At 38.5% G+C, this 19,847-nt stretch overlaps 1 protein-coding gene across 1 annotated transcript in view; it reads right to left on the minus strand.

Moving 5' to 3' along the window:
* LRRC63 (leucine rich repeat containing 63) overlaps window positions 1-19,847 on the minus strand; it is a 36,515-nt gene that overhangs the window by 1,886 nt on the left and 14,782 nt on the right. Inside the window, exons 5-8 of the mRNA XM_055336155.1 lie at window positions 11,836-11,934; window positions 11,460-11,596; window positions 8,773-8,856; window positions 2,621-2,860 (exon numbers count right to left, since the gene is read on the minus strand). Of these exons, the coding sequence (XP_055192130.1) occupies window positions 2,621-2,860; window positions 8,773-8,856; window positions 11,460-11,596; window positions 11,836-11,934 (560 nt within the window). The remainder of the gene's footprint in view (window positions 1-2,620; window positions 2,861-8,772; window positions 8,857-11,459; window positions 11,597-11,835; window positions 11,935-19,847) is intronic.

Here is a 19,847-nt window from a genome sequence, read left to right on the forward strand (position 1 = left end):
GAGAGAGAGAGAGAAAGAGAACATGAGCAGAGGGGAGAAGTAGAGAGAGAGGGAGAATCAGACTCCCCACTGAGCCTGGGATCATGACCTGAGCTGAAGGCAGATGCTTCATTGATTGAGCCACCTTGGTGCCTCAAAAACAACATTGAATGTCCATCTATTTATTTATTTATTTGTTTGTTTGTTTGTTTACATTTTTTTAATTTAAATTCAATTTGCCAACATACAATCTTTTTAATCTTGATAAAACAGGTAAACAAAAAAATTTGTCATTGCTATTTGATATCACAGTTCCTTGATTACTAGTGAGATCTAACACGCTTCTTTTTTATCAGCTCTCTCTGTGTCATCATCCATGAATGGCATATTCCTATCACTTATACACTTTTTATTGGTTCTATCTTTTCTTCTTGATTTCTTGGAGACATGTATATGTGTCAACAGCTATACGCATTGCAACATCTTCTTAATGGCTTGTCTCTTAATTTCATTGATGGTGTCATATTACGTGGAAAATAAACACTTGTCAAATTTATAAAACATGGCTCTACTGTTTTATTTTTTGTTTTGCTTAACGTATCTTTCTCTATCATGAAGTCATACAGATTAGCCTCCTATACTTGATTTTAAAGTCTTTTAAAGTTTGCTTTTCCTATTTAAATCATTAATCCAACTGAAATTATTTTATGTATGATAGTGACATGCAGATAACAGAAATATAACTGTATATTTTTTCCCTATAGGTGGCCAAATATCTCAGTATCACCTGTTGAAAAGTCTCTCCTTTCCCTACTGATCCACAAGGCTATTTTGTCCAAGTTTTCACATATGCATGAGAATGTAACTGGACTATGTCTTCTCTTTCACTGGTTAATGTGTCTTTCCTTGCATGTAATACCACCTGTATTACTTTCTCTAACTTTATAATTCATCTTTATATCTAGTCAGCAAGTCCCTTACTTTGTTAGGCTTCTCTTTCAGGCTTGTCTTGGCTATTTTGGGGTCTCTGCTTTTCCATACACATGTTATAATCAGCTTATCAAGTTTCTCAGAAGACTCTGTTGGGGTTTTGACCAAAACCACATTGAATATACAGCTCTATTTGGGGAGAATTGATACATATCTTTTGTGATGAATCTTATTATACCCGAAAATGTATCTTTCTCATTTAATTCAGACTTCTTTACTTTTTTGTCAAGTTTTAAGTTTTCTCTCTGTACATGCTTTGTACATATTTCGATTGATATATTTCTAAGTATATCATGTTTCTTTCTGCTATTATAAAAAGTATCCCACAACTATTACATCTCTAATTTTTTTTTAGAGAGAGAGAGAGATTGCCCACACATGTGCTCATGGAAGGAGGGGCAGAGGGAGGGGGAGAAAGAGAATCTTAAGCAAACTCCCTGCTGAGCACGGACCCCAATGTAGGGCTGCACCTCACAACCCTGAGATCACAACCTGAGCTGAAACCAAGAGTCAGATGCTTAACCGAATGAGCCACCCAGGTGCCCCCACATCTCTAACTTCTTTGATGTTTAGTTTTAATTATACTTTCTTTCTTTCTTTTTAACACCACACCATAGACATTGTTATTATTATTTCATGTCATGAGCATTGACTCCTCAATGGATTAAAATTGAAAACTTTAGGTCCTGGTCCCCTTTTTATTGGTAGATTATTAATAACCTTTCTCCATTTCTTTGATGATTGCTAGTCCATTTAGGCTTCTGGCCTCAATATAATTACTCAATATAATTAGTAATTTATATTACTAATATCAATATTAGTAATTTAAATACTCCTGGGAAATTTTACTTAAGCATACAACAAATATTGGTTAGATTAATAATATAAACACTGATGGGTGTAAAAATAGTTTTAAACTATCTGAAGGAAGTAAGAGATAAGCTGAGTGGATTCCCCATGCATGGGGTTTAAAAACCCTAGTCCTGATATTAGGCAATGATTCTCATGCTGGCCATTAATGCCTGCGCATCCCTGCTCTAAATATGACTGCTCTCTTTCTGGTCTCTAGGAAGTCAGAGTCTAAAGCATTTCCCTGCATAGGATGCCTGGGACTAAAGAACCCTCTTTTGGAGGAAACTACTTCCATGTCCTTAGTAGTCCATAGAAAAGATTAATACCACAACTGGATAGGTGTTGCCAGTTACACCTCAGTAATTCGAAACTCACCCTGGAATTAAATAGTAACTTGAAAATATTAATAAATAGGCTGAACTCAAACAATATTATTATGCCTGAAGAGCCAGAAGAAGAAATTTGAAGAATTCTATGTATGTTCAAGGCTGGGGTGTAGGTATGTTAATAGTAAAATTGTCACCTGGCCTCGAATGGATAATATTTTAAATGCTCAAAAGTGTGTTTTCATTAAAAGGACTTCAGAGGTGCAGTCCGGGTGGCTCAGCGGTTTAGCGCCGCCTTCAGCCCAGGGCGTGATCCTGGATACCTGGGATCCAGTCCCACGTCAGGCTCCCTGCATGGAGTCTGCTTCTCCCTCTGCCTGTGTCTCTGCCTCTCTCTCTCTCATGAGTAAATAAATAAATAAAATCTTTTAAAAAAATAAAAAATAAATAAAAGGGCTGCAGAATTTGCTCACCATTTTAGTAGCTTTTGAATTTCCACTGGGATCGCATCGTAATATTTATGTAGATTATTTTTTGAAAAGAAAAAAGAAGTAAGTTGAGTGAGAGGCTGTGGGCTATTCAATGAATTTTCTTTCCAAAGAGTAGGATGAGTGTAAGTGTTCTCAAATTGGATTTTTTTCAGGTTAAGCTTCAAAATCGCAGGAGGAAAACTCGTTAGATCATTCCCATCAACATTCAGTTTTTCAAGTGATCTGCAAATAAAGGGAACCAAAATTAAAAGGTATTTATGCAATTCATAATACTGAAGTAAAATTCCATCTCAGTGTTCCTGCAAACTGGCATCAAACACAGTAGCAGTAAAATACAAGTGTTTAAGTACTTCCTCAGAATCAGAGAATTATAAAGCAAATGAAACACTGTATTATCATGCAAATAAATGCATTTGTGTGGCTGGTAGAGTTAAAGCATGTACTTTGGGTCTTTGTAACATGTCATTATGGAAAAAAAGAAAAATATAGATAGTGACACAAAGAAAGAATATATTTTCATAAACAAATTGAACATCAGGACATTTTTTTCCCTCCAAGCCTAATCAAAACAGTGAAATTAACACCATCAAAATGTATCATATTCTATGTCCCAACTTTTGCTTTCCCATCACCTGAATATTTTGGTTTTTACTGTATCAGTTGCTCCTTTGTTCAAAGAGAACCAACATTACTGATGTTCTCATTTTCTACTAGTTGTCTTGATGGTATTTTGTTTGTTTGTTTGTTTGTTTGTTTGTTTTACAGACACTCATCTCCTTCCTACTTAGTGCTGGAGACAGAAAGAAAAAGTATCTGTTTATGAGGGACACATAAAAACAGATCAAGGGGCACCAGAGTGGTTCAGTGGTTGATCATCTGCCTTTGGCTTCTCCCTCTGCCTGTGTCTCTGCCTCTCTCTGTGTCTCTCATAAATAAATAAATACAATCTTTAAGAAAAACAAAACAAAACAAAAAAACAGATCAAAGGCTAGTCCAACTTTTCAAAAGTGTTAAGAGGGAAGAGGATGACATGAGGACTTTAGGTCCTAAGTTGCTGAGAACTCCAGATTCTCGTGTGCAGTGTAGTTTCTCCCTCACACAATTCAAAGTCTTTGGTTCTGATTCCTGCTGACAGTATTAAAACATGGTCAGAGAAGGGATTTAAAACAACGACACTAAAAATATGGCACCTCAACTGTCTTCATCCTTCAGCCACCATCTGACTATGACACCTGTCACAGTGTGGGAAAGGTGAGCAAGACCTCAGGCGCTAGTTCGGTCCCAAAGGAGAGACCTGGCATGGTCACTCTTCTCCCTCTACACCAGACACAAGCCTTGGGCCCAGCGACAAAGAGCCCTATGAACAACCAGAATAAGTGTGCTGTACTCTAGGGAGATGCCAGTGAGGGTCCCCGAACACCCCTGAGGGAGGTTGCCCTGCCTGAACTGCTTTATCTTAGAGATTTCACCAGTGTGCATTCCTCTTTCCTCTCGAGGAGTTCTGTGGAGTTTGATAGGCTGGACAATCTCTAAAGCTGGGAGAGCTCCATGTCGAGACAGCCTTTGCAGCTGAGCATCCCCAGGAGCAGAAGCCGAGAAACTTCCATCAAGAAACGCTCTCTGGAAGTTGCTCTGAGAATGCTTCTGGTCTTGAGCAGAAGACACAGCAGCCAGAAGAGAAAAACTAACAAACACACAGAATAGTGCTCCTGAGGCAACTGCACTCTGTGGAGGCAGAGAAGGAGTCAGGGAAACACGTAATAAAATTCACTTGACAAGACGCACACGCGCGTACATGCACACACCTTCTTGAACAAATACATCATTTGTAAAACTAAAGAATTAAGTGGATGAACTGAAGAAGAACGTGATCCTCCTAAAGATCTGAAGTAGAGGCAAAGACAAAGTAGAAGTAACTCAAACAGAGCAAAAATATAAAGAAGAAGCATGAGAAAAAACTATATGGATGCCACAGAGGATAGCTCCAGGAGCCCTAATGTATAAATAATAGGTTGTCTCAGGAAGGGAAAATGAAAGAAATGGAGAAGAGGTGATGGTTAAACCTATTTCTTTGACAAAAAGCAAAAAAAGTTTAAGCTGGGATTAAAAATGTGCATTGCAGGATCCCTGGGTGGCGCAGCGGTTTAGCGCCTGCCTTTGGCCCAGGGCACGATCCTGGAGACCCGGGATCGAATCCCACGTCGGGCTCCCGGTGCATGGAGCCTGCTTCTCCCTCTGCCTGTGTCTCTGCCTGTGTCTCTGCCTCTCTCTCTCTCTCTCATTCTATGTGACTATCATAAATAAATAAAAATTAAAAAAAAATTTTTAAAAAAATGTGCATTGCATTCCAGGAGAGACAGGTGTGATACTGTGATTTATGAGTAATACATATTTGGTCTTTGTCCACAGTTCTTGGCCCTGGTCCCAACACCCTTCAGTTTTCTGAGCAGGTAAGGACAAGGGGAACATCTTTTGTTGTAACATATTTTGTCTTTTGTCCTCAATTCTTTTTTTTTTTTTTTTTTGTCCTCAATTCTTGAAATCACTTCGGAACCATAAAAGTGAAAGGGTGTCTTATTTTTCAGAACAAGCCCCTTTCCACCGCGACTGGGTCTCTGTTAATGAGGCGACTTGTGGAAAGCACAGAAGGATGAGGGCTGTTGTCAGGGAATCCCATCATGATTGGCCGTGATTTCCAGGGAGGGCCGAGGGTCTGGAGGTTGAATCATTCGCCACTGGCCCCGGGTTTAATTAATCATACCTAGGTCATGAAACCTCCACACACAAAAACCAGAAAGAGAAGAGTCAGAGACCCTCCAGGTTGGTGAACCAGAATGCTTCAATATGCCAGTGTGCCAGCCCCCAAACTTCATGAGGACAGGAGGTTCCTTTATTTAGGATTTTGCCCAATGTATCGCTTCATCTGGCTGTTGATTCATATCCTTTAATAGATAGATCCTTTGTAAAACACACACACACACACACACACACACAAACCAAAACAAACAAACAAAAAAAAAAAAACCCAGGAAATCCAGTGAGTAAACAGGTTTCCTGACCTATGCGAGGCAGTCTAGCAAATTAATGGAACCCAAAGAGGAGGTCACGGGAACTTCTGATTTCCAGCCAATTGATTAGAAGTGCAAGTAACAACCTGGATTCATGAATGGCATCTGAAGTCCAAAGAGGGGGTCATGGGAACCTCCAGTCTGTAGCTGGTTGGTAAGAGCCACAGGTCATAACATGGGCTCACAGTTTGTATCTGAAGTGGGTGAGGGGGGTCGCCTTATGGTACTGAGCCCTCAACCCATAGAAGCTGATGCCGTCTCCAGGTAGATAGTGTCGGGATCGAGTTGAATTGTAGGACACCCAGTGGAATTGCTTATTGGTGTGGGGAACATCTGTTTCCCCCAGTCATGATGGAATTAGGTGCAGGACAGTTTCAGCAGATTAACAAAAAGACACACTCAAGCATAATCTGATAAAATTCCTGAAGACTAAAGACCATGAAAAAAAAATCACAGTCTTTCCAGATAAAAGGAAGAACTACTTAAAAGGAAAAAGAAATTAAACTGGCATCAGGCACCTGTGTGCAACACTGGATCTAGGGGAGGGTGCGGTGCTGGTGACCACTTATGGGAAGGGCTGCAGTGCGCTACTGCCCACTCACTAGAGCCATCAATTATCTGTTAGAGTTAAAGATCCAAGAAAAAAATGACCCATAAAGTCCATCAGAGGAAAATTAATTAGAGAAAACTCTAAATAGCCAATGAATCAAAGGAGGTATCTCCAGGTTCTGTAGGAGACAAAAGAAGGGCAGAAAGCTATGAGTCTTGAAACAGACAGAGTCAAATATAAATGAAGAATGATTGCAAATGTTCATGTTTATTTCTCAGGGTGAAATAAATTATTCTTTAAATAACGAAAGATGTAACGCAGAGGAAAATACTAATGAGAATACGAAACAAAAATTTCTAAAACCATCTCAACAACACCTTGAATCAGATAAGGGGTTAGTGCATTTGGAGGGAAGGTGGGAAGATAAAGAGGATTCTAAGGGTCTCTACTATTGATAGAAGACAGCAGAGGGGGATGGATCGCCATAGTGGGGGAAGTAGCTTTTATCTTGATTTTATAAAATATTTTTTAAAATGTGTCTGTGGGGCAGCCCGGGTGGCTCAGCGGTTTAGCACCTGCCTTTGGCCCAGGGCGTGATCCTGGAGACCCGGGATCGAGTCCCACGTTGGGCTCCCTGCATGGAGCCTGCTTCTCCCTCTGCCTGTGTCTCTGCCCCTCTCTCTCTCTCTGTGTCTCTCATGAATAAATAAATAAAATCTTAATAAAATAAAATAAAATAAAATAAAATAAAATAAAATGTGTCTGTGTGTTTGGAGGGAAAAAAAGATAGCCAGTAATAGTGTGGGAAAGTACAGTAGAGTTCCAGAATTAATGAAGGAGAAAAAAAGGGAAGAAATAACACTCAGAAAAAAAAAATTAAACACATATGCACACACACATACACATCCAGAGAAGGCAAATAGGAAAAGAGAAAACAGTAAATAAATAGTAAATACAAAGCAAAATGGAAGGAAAAAATTGAATATATCACTCCTAACAAATGTGAACAGGAGGAATTATTCTATTAAAATATAAAGATTGTCACATGGGGGACACCTGGGTGGCTCAGTCGGTTAAGTCTGCCTTCTGCTCACGTCATGGTCCCGGGGTCCTGGGATTGAGGCCCTCATCGGGCTCCCTGCTCAGTGGGGAGTCTGCTTCTCCCTCCCCCTCTGCTGCTCCGCCAGGCTCATGTTCTCTCTCTCTCTCTCTCTCTCTCTCTCATAAATAAATAAATAAATAAATAAATAAATAAATAAATCTTTAAAAAAACACATTGTCACAGGAGAAATTAAATAATTGGTACAAATATTAGAAAAGCGGAGAAAAAATTATTTCACTTCACTGAAGATAAGACTATGCTCCCAGAAAACCAAAGAAAATCTAGTAAAACTGAACCAGAATGAAGATAATTTGGGTTAGATAGCTTGATTTTAAATTCACATAAAGAAAGACATAGCTTTTCTCTATTCTGTACTGACAATGGTCAGCTAGGAAGAAAAATTAGAGAAAATGTTATATTCAAAGTTGCAACACTATGAAGTATTCTAAGTAGAATACTTAAAAGTAATAAAGATAAGGGACTTATGTGAAATGAGTCATACTTTTTTATATATGTTTTATTGATTTATTTTAGGGAGGGGAAAAGGCAAAGGGAAAAGAGAGGGAGAGGGAAAGAATCTCAGGCAGACTCTGTGTGGAGCCCGAGACCGGGCTCAAGGTGGGGCTCCATCTCACAACCCTGAAATCATGACCTGAGCCAAAATCAAGAGTCTACGCTTTACCAACTGAGCCACCCCGGCACCCCAAGTCATAAATTCTTATGAAGGACATAAAACAAGACCTAAACAAGTGAAAAAATATGCTGTATTTTAGGATGAAAAGATTAACATCAGAAATGTAAATTCTTCAAACATTTATATACAAACTCAAGATAATTCTAGAGGAAATCTCAGTTTTGTGTTTATGTTTTTCTGAGGGTGGAGGGACTTGGAATTATATTAAGTGATCTTAAAGCCTCCGATCTAAAGAGAATAATTACGAGACTATTAAGGAAAAATAATCTTCCTACTAATTACTAAACATTATTCTAAAGTCATAATCAATATAGTATGGTACTGACCTAGAAGGACATGGATGAACTTCAGAGACTTTTTAAAAATCAATGTAAGGAACAATCAGAACTTGGTATTAAGATTATACTGCATATATGTATTTCCTTACCCCAAATGAATAAAACTGGTAAGAGCTACAGGTCTACGCACAGAAAAATGGACAACATTAAGCTTGTCATTGTATCAAGTAGCCATTGGTACAGCTTTTACATAAGTACTGGAAATGTTATATCTTAAACATACCAATCATTCAAATCACATTTCTGTAAACTTCATGTTTTCACGTGTTATGTTTTGTGGCTATTACATATATGAAAGAACTCAATTTTCTCCAACCAATCATCACCAAATATGTCCTTAGAGGGCATATGACTTTGTGTGTACTTATGACTTCCAAAATACCTGAGTTTCTGGATTTCATTTGGAATAGAATCAATACTATTGTAGGAAATATCAAGTTCCTCAAGATGGGACAACAAGAATAACCTTAAATAGAAAGAGAAAACAGAATTAAAAATGATTGCATTTGTCATTTTACTGGGCATGAATGAAGAATTAAATACTTGAGCAAATAGGTAGAAGGACAGAGAAACCACATTTTTCTATGATCTTGAAATTTATGGACTTCTTTTCATTACAGGCGGTTTAATTACAATCGAAGTTCCTAAAATGATTCATTTATCCTTTAACAGTGCTTTGAAACGTTTGGAGTGGGTAAAGCCTCATACAGAAAAAGCCATCTGAGAAGTTTCTAACACCTTTAGATATATTCTTTTCTTGGTTGCTGTCTTAGTTTCCTAGGGCCACATAACCAAGGACCAGGAGCTCAGGTGGCTTAGAGCAACGGACACTTATCCTCTCACAGTTCTGGGGACCGGAAGTCCAAAATCAAGGTGTCAGTGGAGTTGGTTCTTTCTGGAGGCTGTGAGGGCCCTCAGGCGAGGCTTGTGGGATGGAAAAGACAAGAAACAGAAAGGAAAGGGGGGAGGGGACAAAGAGAGGGGAGAGACCCAGTCTGGTGATGTCATTACTCCTTCAATGAGCAAAAATCACCCTGCATATTTCATGAACAAGTGCTGTCTCAAAGCTTTGGGAAAAAGAAGAAACCATTTGGATTTTTGAAATGATTTACTGTCTTTATTTCACAAGAAAACTAAATGAACAAATCAAAGACTTTTCATGGTTACAAAACTTCAAACATTTAACCTGAGTTGATTATACCTTTGCATAGTATAATCAAGGGCATAGTTGTGACCATAGAGGGCGTAACTGGAAGGGGCGTAGCTAGGATGAGAACCCAGTTCTTTAGGTCGTCAGAGCCTGGGTTTTCCTTTCTGCATTTGCTTTATACTCTACAGCCCAAGCAGGCCGAAGCAGAAAGAAGGACAACAAATATTCAGGCCTCAGTGGATTTGTGCTGTCAGTCTTCCCTTGATATGCATACATAACCCATGTCATTTAATAAGAAATACGCTGCTTTATTTTAGAAGCACTAATATTTTTGAGAAATAGCTCCTTAAAACTTCGAGTTATAAGCAATAGTTCATCAATAGTTCAAGCTAATTTGTCTAATCTTTAAATGGTGAACAGTGTTAACTCTCTAGTTAGGAGCAAGTTGCAGTTGCTTTGGGAATTTCTACATTTTGTTTAAATGATGGTTGCGCTTATTAAAGTTTATTTATAATTACAATTTTATAGATGATCAGATATAAATTTATATTTAGATGCATATATGTATATACATATATCATATATGTGTGTCTCTCTATGCACATATATATGTAGTTATGTGCACATATATACACACACACAAATATATATACACACATATATACATAGAAATGATCATAGATATGTGTGTACACACAGAGTAGTATACATACTTATATTATTTAGCCCTGTTCATGGGGAATGTCTAGTAGCAATGTCATCCCAATAGCAATGGGACATCTAACACCCAGATCTCGGTTTTTAAATAGTCTTCCAATAACAAGGAAACAGAGTCTCTCCTTAGAGAAATAACTGCTTCTAGCATCAAGACAGGGAAAATGCAATTTATGTTACTGTTGAAAAATATAGATGATTTAAACAGAAATAAAATACATACAATGCAATAATACTCTTACTTTCAGTGTTTATTTTTTATGTATATTATGTGTAATGTGAAATCCATATATATTTTATATACAGAACTGGTATAACTTTCGCCTGATTTTTGTTCTTTTAAATGACGGAGCAGTCTTAGAGTTTATGAATGTAGAATTTGTTGCAGTGATAATTATAAACAGTGCTGGGCGAACAACTTTATAAATGAATTTTGATGCATTTCCTTAACTACTGAAGAATCTTCAGTAAACAACTGAACAACTTTATAAATTAATTTTGATGCATTTCCTTAACTACTGTGAGAATCTTCTTTACAAAATGTTATTCGACTATTTAAGAGTCCCTGTCCCTTTGCCCTTAACCCACATGCAATTTGCTCAACTCTTAACAGGAAGACATACCTTGTTTTGCATTTGGCCAAGGGGCTTAGGGGTTAGATAGTTTCCAGTCCAAAGGTCAGGAGAAATTCCATCTCTTTTATACCCAAATATCAACATTCCTATTAAAGGATGTTATGTAACATACTGGCTAATTTTCTTAGTTTTATAGATTAGGAAAGACCAAGAAGGTCAAGTGATTTTCTCCAGGTGAAACAGACCATCATCAACTTTAAAGTTAAAAGTCTAGGTTTCCTAATTCCACATTCAGTGTCCTTTCCATATCCCAAAAGGCTGTCAAGGGATCGGTGCAAGTTTCTCACTTAAGCCTCTTTCTAGGATTGGGGTTCATTTAACCCATACTCAAATAATGGATCTCTAGATGAGCATTCACTAGCCCCGCATTAATTGCCGTCTATGTAGCTGCTAGGATTACTTTGAACACAATGACAAGAAGCAAATCAGCTAATCAGAAGAGAATGGGAAACATTTAATGGCTAAAAAAGTTGCTAGCTGCTTTCAAAAGGGAAATTGATCTCTTTCTAAATCATAAAAATCATAAACTCTTTATTTTCTGGGCTCATAATCTCAGACTCTCGGCCTTACCCAGGTGGAAGAGTGGTAATCAAATTAAAGGCAATGCTGAAAATTCTAAGGAACTTAAGCTGTTGAATTTCAGAAGGGATTTCTTTGATAGGATTATTTCTCAGCAATAGTATTTGTAGATTTTTAAGACAAAATACCTGAGGAGCAGAAAAGAGAAACAAACATGAGTAGAACGATAAATGTGCACATCTCTACGTGGTGCACTGTATAAACCCTTTGGACCAATGTAAGAGAATCAGCAAAGGAACATCCAGTGGCTGCATCATCTATCTCATTTTTAACTCTTTTCCAGGTTATCATAAGGGCCTATTTTTTTATTATAATTATCACTAATAAGAAATTAGTGCAATATACACAATGATAAAAATGGACTCACTTCTGTGGGGAAGTGACTGATGTCATTAAAGGATAAGTTAAGATATATCAGCTGGGAAGCCAAAGGCGTTAAGTCCGGACAGTTCATGAGAAAAAAGCCCTAAGAGAAAGTGACAGGAGAGAAGAGGTTAACTATTAACTAGTTGGAAGAGGTTAATAATAACTATTAACAATGCACAAAATATTTTATACGGAAGTAAAAAAAAAAAGAAATGAGTGCATAATCTGAGTGACAGTGTTTGACACTATATACTAGCAAGCCTCTACTCACCTTCCATTCATTTACGAAAGTGTCATAATAAACAATTCCTTAAATATGCAAAAGATAGAAACAAAATAGAAACACTGCTAAGTACTCGTGTATGTAAAAGTACGGCGCTATACGTGTGACAGGAATTATTTTGAATTAACCACAAGCAAACATTTATGGAGCGTCCTCTACATGCTGAAGTGTAAGTAAATATATTTTATATTTAATTATCTCTCTTATTTTTGTTAATGTTTCTACTTCTGTTATCTTTCTATTAATCTAATGTCTATCTAAAATTTCTTGCTTAAATATGCCAATTCTGATTGAGGAAAACTGTGCTTGGCTAGGAAATGAACGTTTATCCTCCCCACAAATTCCTATGTGAAAGCCCCAATCCCCAATATGATGCTATTTAGAGGTGAGGCCTTTGTGAGGTAATTAGGGTTAGATGACACCTTAAGGGTGGAGCCCTTATAATGGGATTAGTGCCCTTATAAGAAGAGGAGGGGACCAGAACTCTCTCTCTCTCCCTCTCTCCTTCCCCCCCCCCACCGCCAACCAGGTGAGGATGCAGGAAGAAAGCAGCTGTGAGCAAGAGACCTCTAACCAGTAAATAAATCCGCTGACACCTCAGTGTTGGACTCCCCGGCCACCAGAACTGTGAGAAATTAGCATTTGTTGTTTAAGTCACTTAGTCTATGGTATTTTGTCATAGCAGCCAGAACCGATTAAGACATGTCTGGTGCCCCCAGCATCTTTAATGCCCCAGGAAAATTGAAACACTGATTTCTTAAAGGTCATAGAGTCATTAATGGTCAACTGAAGGGGCCAAAGAACCCCATTGTTAGAGGATCAGACCTCAGCTTGTAGAGAAGCACAATATTGCTGCAGGTGCGTTGGGCTACACCACGTACCATGTAAGAACGAAAGGCTCGTGGCTAAAGGACCTTGAGGCTGACAGTACTGGTTTCAAGACTGACCTTTTATTAAAGTATTACTATTTGTAAATGTCTATATAGACGAAGTAGGTATTGTTCTTTTTTTTTTCCCCTGTCATTAAACATTTTTCTCTGCAGAGCTAGCACCGCACTTACGTAGTAGAAATGTTGTCTGTCGTAATCTCTAATCCTTCCACTTACTGTGTTCAGACAACCAGCGCCTTTACATTTCCTTCTGCCTGGAAAGTCCTTCTCTCATCTGGTCCCGTGAACTATATGGTCTCTCATCCTGGCCTGCGGAGAGTCAGCTATCTGCTCCCAGGTGCTCGCTCTGACCAGAGAGGCCTTCCCTAACCAACCTTTAGTAAATAGCAACCTGTCAAACCAGTGCTCCACCAATGATTCCCTGTCCCTGTCCGTTGTTTCATTTTTCTTCATAACACTTGTCATTACAGGACAGACTACGGACACATACATGCATGACCTCACCCTGCTAGAGTACAACAAGCTCCATGAAATAGAGATTCTCTTCTGTTTTGCGCACTGATACACAGTGAGATAGCTTACCACTGGGACATGGTGGGTTCTTAATAAATATTGGCTGAGTGAATGCCCAGAACCTTCATGTTGCCTCATGGAATCCCAGGGACCTTCACTATAGGGCCGGCCCGCCGTAGGTACCCTGGATCTCTATTTTATCATCCCACTATAAGGCCTGTTTGCTGTGATTATTGTGGAAAAGATGTGAAGAACTAAGCACTAAGAATGTGGAGACTTTCCCCATCTCTTGAGCCGCTCTAGTAGCGACCTTTAACTACTCATGTCCTGGTCTGTATCAATCAGTCCACTTGTCCTTTGCAAGTTTTTGTTCATATAGAACTTGCTTCTTTTAATAAGGTCCCCAAACTAGATCAGGAATTATGATTTTTGATTCTTTTATATCACCCCCCCCCCCCCAGAGCTCAGGATTCTACTCTGGAGTCAAATATTTTTGAAAATAATATTAATGGCTGTGGAAATAAATTTTTTCTTCATTAGCTCCGCTCAACTCTTTAAGAGCTACATTCTTTCTCCATTTAAAGCAAGTCGATTAGTGGGGAGGCAGAGTAGCTCAGTCAGTTAAGCATCTTGCCTTCAGCTCAGGTCATGATCCCAAGGCCCTGGGATCAAGCCCTGGGATCAAGCCCTGCATCCAGCTCCCTGCTTGGCAGAGAGCTTGCTTCTCCCTCTCCCTGTGCTGTTCCTCTGTTGTGCGCTCTCTCTATATCTCTCTCTGTCTCTCAAATAAATGAAATCTTTATTTAAAAAAAATAAAGCAAGGATTAGCAAACTACACTCTGCCACCTGTTGTTCTAAATAAATTTTTACTGGAACACAGCCATCTTCATAAGTTTAAGTATTGTACATAGCTGCTTTTGCACTACACAACAGAGCTCCCGCTGCATAGAGCACCCCAGGACACCCCAGTCTGTGACCCATCTCAGTTCCAGCCACCCTACCAGGGTGACGTTATGCTGCACATACTAGGGGCACTTGGCTTGCACCCTCTTCAGCTTCAGCTGTCCTGTCTGGGTATCCTCTGCACAAAGAATCCCCAGCCCATGGCATACTTCACTCCAGCCATCCCACTGGAACAGCCCCAGCTCAGAGTGCTCTGGGATCCCCAGCCCATACCAGCCACAGCACATGACCGGAAATGTCAAAAGGACACAGAAACCAACTTGAATGGGTTTTTACTAACGAGATCTGGGACAACTTGAGAATAAAAATAATGGCCCGCCACACGGAACAATGATGTAAATTAATAAATAAATCGAACATTTGATTAGAAATAGGGTTGCTTGCATAGTTTTTACGTATTAAGTACAAAGGGGAAAAGAGCAACAGGGGAGAAGCTCTGAAGGTACCACTTTATACAAGTAATCTGAGTAAACCCTGTTAGTAATGGATTCAACTGAAATCATGTACCATGTGATAAGACAGGATGAAAAAAAAAAAGCTTTTGAGTATTAATGCCAAAGGTGAGTGACCTGTATCTAATCAGAAAATCTAAGACAAACCCACAATAATACACATTTTGCAGAATAACTTGCCTGTAATTTTTTTTTTAAAGTTTCAAAGTCATGAAAGTCAAAGAAAGCCTACCAGCTAGGACAAAAACTGAAGCAATTGTATTCAACATGGAACCCTAAATTGGATCCCTCTGTTATGAAGAACATTATGGGCTAAACTGGCAAACGTCAGATGGGATCTCTTGGTTGAATAGAGTAATGAATCAATATTAATTTCCCGATTTCGAAGGTTGTCCCGTGGTTATGTAGGAGAATGTTCTTGCTTGCAGGGAATACGTCCTAAAGTATTCGCGGGGTAATGAAGCATATCTGCAAGTTTCCTTTGTACTTTTCTTGTAACGTCTCTGTAACTTCCAAATCATTTCAAAATTAAAATATTCAAAGATAGGACACTTCAAAAACCGTGGGGGAGTACAGTCATGATTGCAAGAAAATTTAGAGCCTTAAATACATAAACAAAAAAAGGAAAGGCTGAAAATCAGTGATGTCCACGTTCGTGTAAGGAAGTTAGGCAAAGGATAGCAAATGAATGCCTCCAAAAGAAGAAAGATATTAACAATAAATAAGAGCAAAAATTAATAAAATGAAAAACAGAATGTCAAAAAGCTGGTCCTCTGAGAAAACAAATAAAGGAATATAATTGGAGTTTTTTTTTTTAATTGACCTCCCCTGAGTTTTTAATTTTAGTCATTCTACAGAGAATTTTAGTCATCACACCACAGTGGAATCTGACCGTGGTTTCAGTTTGTCATTCTTGATGAACAATGACAAGAACATTCTCAGGTTCTGAATGGCTGTTAGCATAACCTCCTTTGTAAAGGATTGGTTGAAGTCTTCTGTCCACTTTTTTTTTTAATGCAAATGGCAAAACTCTAGATGGCCTCGATGACTTTGTCCCTGGTGATAGTCCTATGTCAGATTTTAAACTTTTGACTTTGTTCCCAGCAACCATGCTGAATTTACTTATTGGTAGGGTTTCTTTTCTTGACCTTCCTTAAGCTTTTCTACAGAAGCAATCATGTTGCATGCCAAGGAAGATAGTTTTACTTCCTCCTTTCCTATCTTCCTTATCTTACAGAAGTGGCTAGAACCATCATTACAATGTGGAATAAAAGCGAAGGAAAAAATTGTCTTGCCTTGCTCCTAATCTTAGGGAGAAAGTTTTCAACTCTTACTGATTCTATATGGTATTGGTTGCAGAGTTTTCATAGATAGCTTTTATTTAATCATGAAAGGTTTCTCTAATCCTAGTCTATTTAGAGGTATATTTAGGGATTTTTTCCATCTTTTATTTTTCCAAAGATTTTATTTATTTATTGGACAGAGAGAGCGAGCGACAGAGAAAGAACATGAGCTGGCGGGAGGGTCAGGCGGAGAGCTGGAAGCCGAGTCCCCATCCCAGGACCCCAGGATCAGGACCTGAGCCCAGGGAAAACCCTTAACCCATTTAGCCACCCCGGTGCCCCTTTCTTTCATGTTAAATGGGTGTTGAATGCGATCAGGTTTTTGCATTTATTGCGATGATATTACTGAGAATAACATTGATTTTCAAATATGAAAACAACTTTCAATTTCTTGTGAAAACTCCATGTAGTCATGACATGGTATCCTTCGTTTTTAATTTTAGATATTGCTGAATTTGATTTGGAAGTTTTGCACTGACGTGTATGAAAAATAGTGGCCAATAATTTTCCTTTCTTATAATATCATTGTCTGGTTTTGGTGAGGGAGTTATACGGGCATCATAAAATGAGTTCATGTAAAACAAAAATGAGTTCATGTAAACTGGTGTTATTTCTTCCTTCGATGTTTGATAGACCCGCCGGGGAAGTCTTATGTGCCTGGAGCTTTCTTTGTGTGAAGGCTCTTAGTTAAAATTTTAGTTAGATTTTGTTACAGGCACAAAACTATACTGGCGTTCTATTTCTTGTTGTGCCTGCCTGTTTTGGCAAGTTATGTTTTCCAGGGAATGTTTCCATTTCATCACAGCCGTGGCACTTACTGGGAAAAGGTTGTTCTTAGTGTTTTGTTATCTTTTATTTTAATGTCTGGGAGACATGTGGTGATTTCTCCTTTTTTTATTTTGAATTCGGCACTTAGAGTTTTCTTTCTTTTTTTCCTTAACCAATCACATTATGGATTTAGAAATTTCATTAATCCTTTTAAAGAACCAGTCTTGTCAAATGCCTTTTCTGCATCAATTAAGATGATTAGGTTTTCCCCCTCTATGCATTAATGCATATTGACTGGTTTTCTGATGTTGAACCATCTTTTTATTTCAAAAATAAATGTCACTATGTTATTATGTATAATCCTTTTAATTTTTTGGACTCCGTTAGTTAGTATTTTGCTGAGGATTTTTATCTATATTCATAAGGGGTGTTGGTCTGTGGTTTTCTTGTGGTGTCTTTTGTTCCTCTGGCACCCAGGTTATATTGACAGCATAGAATGTGTTAGAGATTGTGATATTCTAATTTTAAAAAATATGTATTTGGTCACTCAGGTGACCAAAATATATCTCTCATATGTATTTGGGCTTCATTCAAAGTTCCTAGCCCACAGGTACCCCAAATTCTTTTTTAATTAATTAATTAATTAATTTTATTTTATTTTTTTATTGGAGCTCAATTTGCCAACATATAGCATAACACCCAGTGCTCATCCCGCCAAGTGCCCCCCTCAGTGCCCATCACCCAGTTACCCCACCCCACCCCCGCCCACTTCCCCTTCCACTACCCCTTGTTCATTTCCCAGAGTTAGGTGTCTGTCATGTTTTGTCACCCTCACTGATATTTTCACTCATTTTCTCTTCTTTCCTTTTATTCCCTTTCACTAATTTTTATATTCCCCAAATGAATGAGACCATATAATATTTGTCCTTTACCGATGGACTTATTTCACTCAGCACAATACCCTCCAGGTCCCTCCACATCGAAGCAAATAGTGGGTACCCCAAATTCTTGAAATTTCTGGAATCATGAGAGCAATGGGAACATCTTTTGTTATATTTGTAAATCCCTGTCCTCAGTTCCTGAAATCACTTCAGAACTGTAAAGGTGAAATGCAGGTCTTGTTATTCACACCATGCTTCTTTCTACTACAACTGGGTTTATGGTAATGAGGTGACTTTTGGAAAGCACTGAAGGATGGAGGCTAGTTTCCAAGGGAACCAACCATATGATTAGAGGGTTGGCACTTTCTGCCTCACCAACTCCCCTCCTTCAGAGAGGGGAGAGGTGTTGGGAGATTGAGCTCAATCACCAAAGGCCAATGGTTTAATCAATTATGCCAACTTAATAAAGACCCTGTAAAAACCAAGAGGACGTAATTTGGAGAGTGTCCAGGGACAAATATGTGGAGATTTGGGGAAAGCTGTGCCTGGAAAGGGCATGAAAGCTCCATACCCTTTTCCACACCTTGTCCTATGTATCTCTTTATCAGACTGTTGATTCATATCCTTTAATTCCTTTAATATCCTTTGTAATAAGCCAGTTATTTAGTAAGTAAGTGGAATTCCTGAGTTCTGTGAGCCACTCTAGCAAATAAATTGAACCCAGGGAGAGGGGCATGGGAACTTCTAATTTATAGCCAATTGGTCAGAAGTGCAGGTAACATTCGGGGCTTCTAGTTGGCATTCTGAATTGTTCAGTCTTGTAGGACTGAACATTTCCCCCATGGAATCCGGTGTTATCTCTAGGCAGAATTGAGCTGAATGGTAAGACACTCAGCTGGTGTCTGAGAACCGCTTGGTGGTGTGGGGAAACTATCCCCCCACCGTGGTGGAACTGGGTTCAGAATACTAATAGAGGTTTTCCCTCTTCTTATTTTCTGGAAGAGTTTGTGAAGTATAGGTGTTCATTTTTCTTTAAAAATAGCAACCACTGCTATTTTTATGGTCTCCATAGTTTTGCCTTTTCCAGAATGTTTTTTTATTGTTGTTCTTTGATTACTGCCTTCTTGGCAATTAATTATTTTTCAATCTGTCATATTGATTCTCTTCTCATTCTCGTTTATGTACATGTTTAAGATAGTTTCTTAGTAGTCGTTACCATGGAGATTACAGTTGGCATCTCAAATTTATAACAATCTAGTTTGGATTGATGCCAAGTTAACTTCCGTAGCACATAAAGTCTTTGCTCCTATACAACTCTACCCCTGCCCTACTTCATGATGTTTTGTCAAAAATATCATTTTTGTACATTGTGTGTCCCTTAACATAGATTTATAATTATTGTTTTAGGCATTTGTCTCTTAAATCATATAGGAAATAAAAAGAAGTGCTGCAAACCAAAAATAGAATAGTACTGGGCTTTATATATATACCTATGTAGTTACCTTTACCAAATTCCTTTTTTTCTTTCTAAGGTTTTGAGTTGCTGTCTAACGTCTTTTCATTGCAACCTGAAGAACTCTCTTCGGTATTTCTTTTTTTTTTTTTTAATTTTGTTTTGTTTTATTTATTTATGATAGGCACACAGTGAGAGAGAGAGGCAGAGACACAGGCAGAGGGAGAAGCAGGCTCCATACACCGGGAGCCTGACGTGGGATTCGATCCCGGGTCTCTAGGATCGCGCCCTGGGCCAAAGGCAGGCGCCAAACCGCTGCGCCACCCAGGGATCCCTCTCTTCGGTATTTCATATGGAATAGGTGCACTAATAACAAATTCCCTCAGCTTTTGGTTCCTTAAAACATCTTAATTTCTTATTTGTTTTTTGAAAAGTAGTTTTGCTGGATATAGGATTCTTGGTTGAGA

Source organism: Nyctereutes procyonoides, unplaced genomic scaffold, assembly GCF_905146905.1.
Source record: "Nyctereutes procyonoides isolate TBG_1078 unplaced genomic scaffold, NYPRO_anot_genome, whole genome shotgun sequence".
Lineage (NCBI taxonomy): Eukaryota > Metazoa > Chordata > Mammalia > Carnivora > Canidae > Nyctereutes > Nyctereutes procyonoides.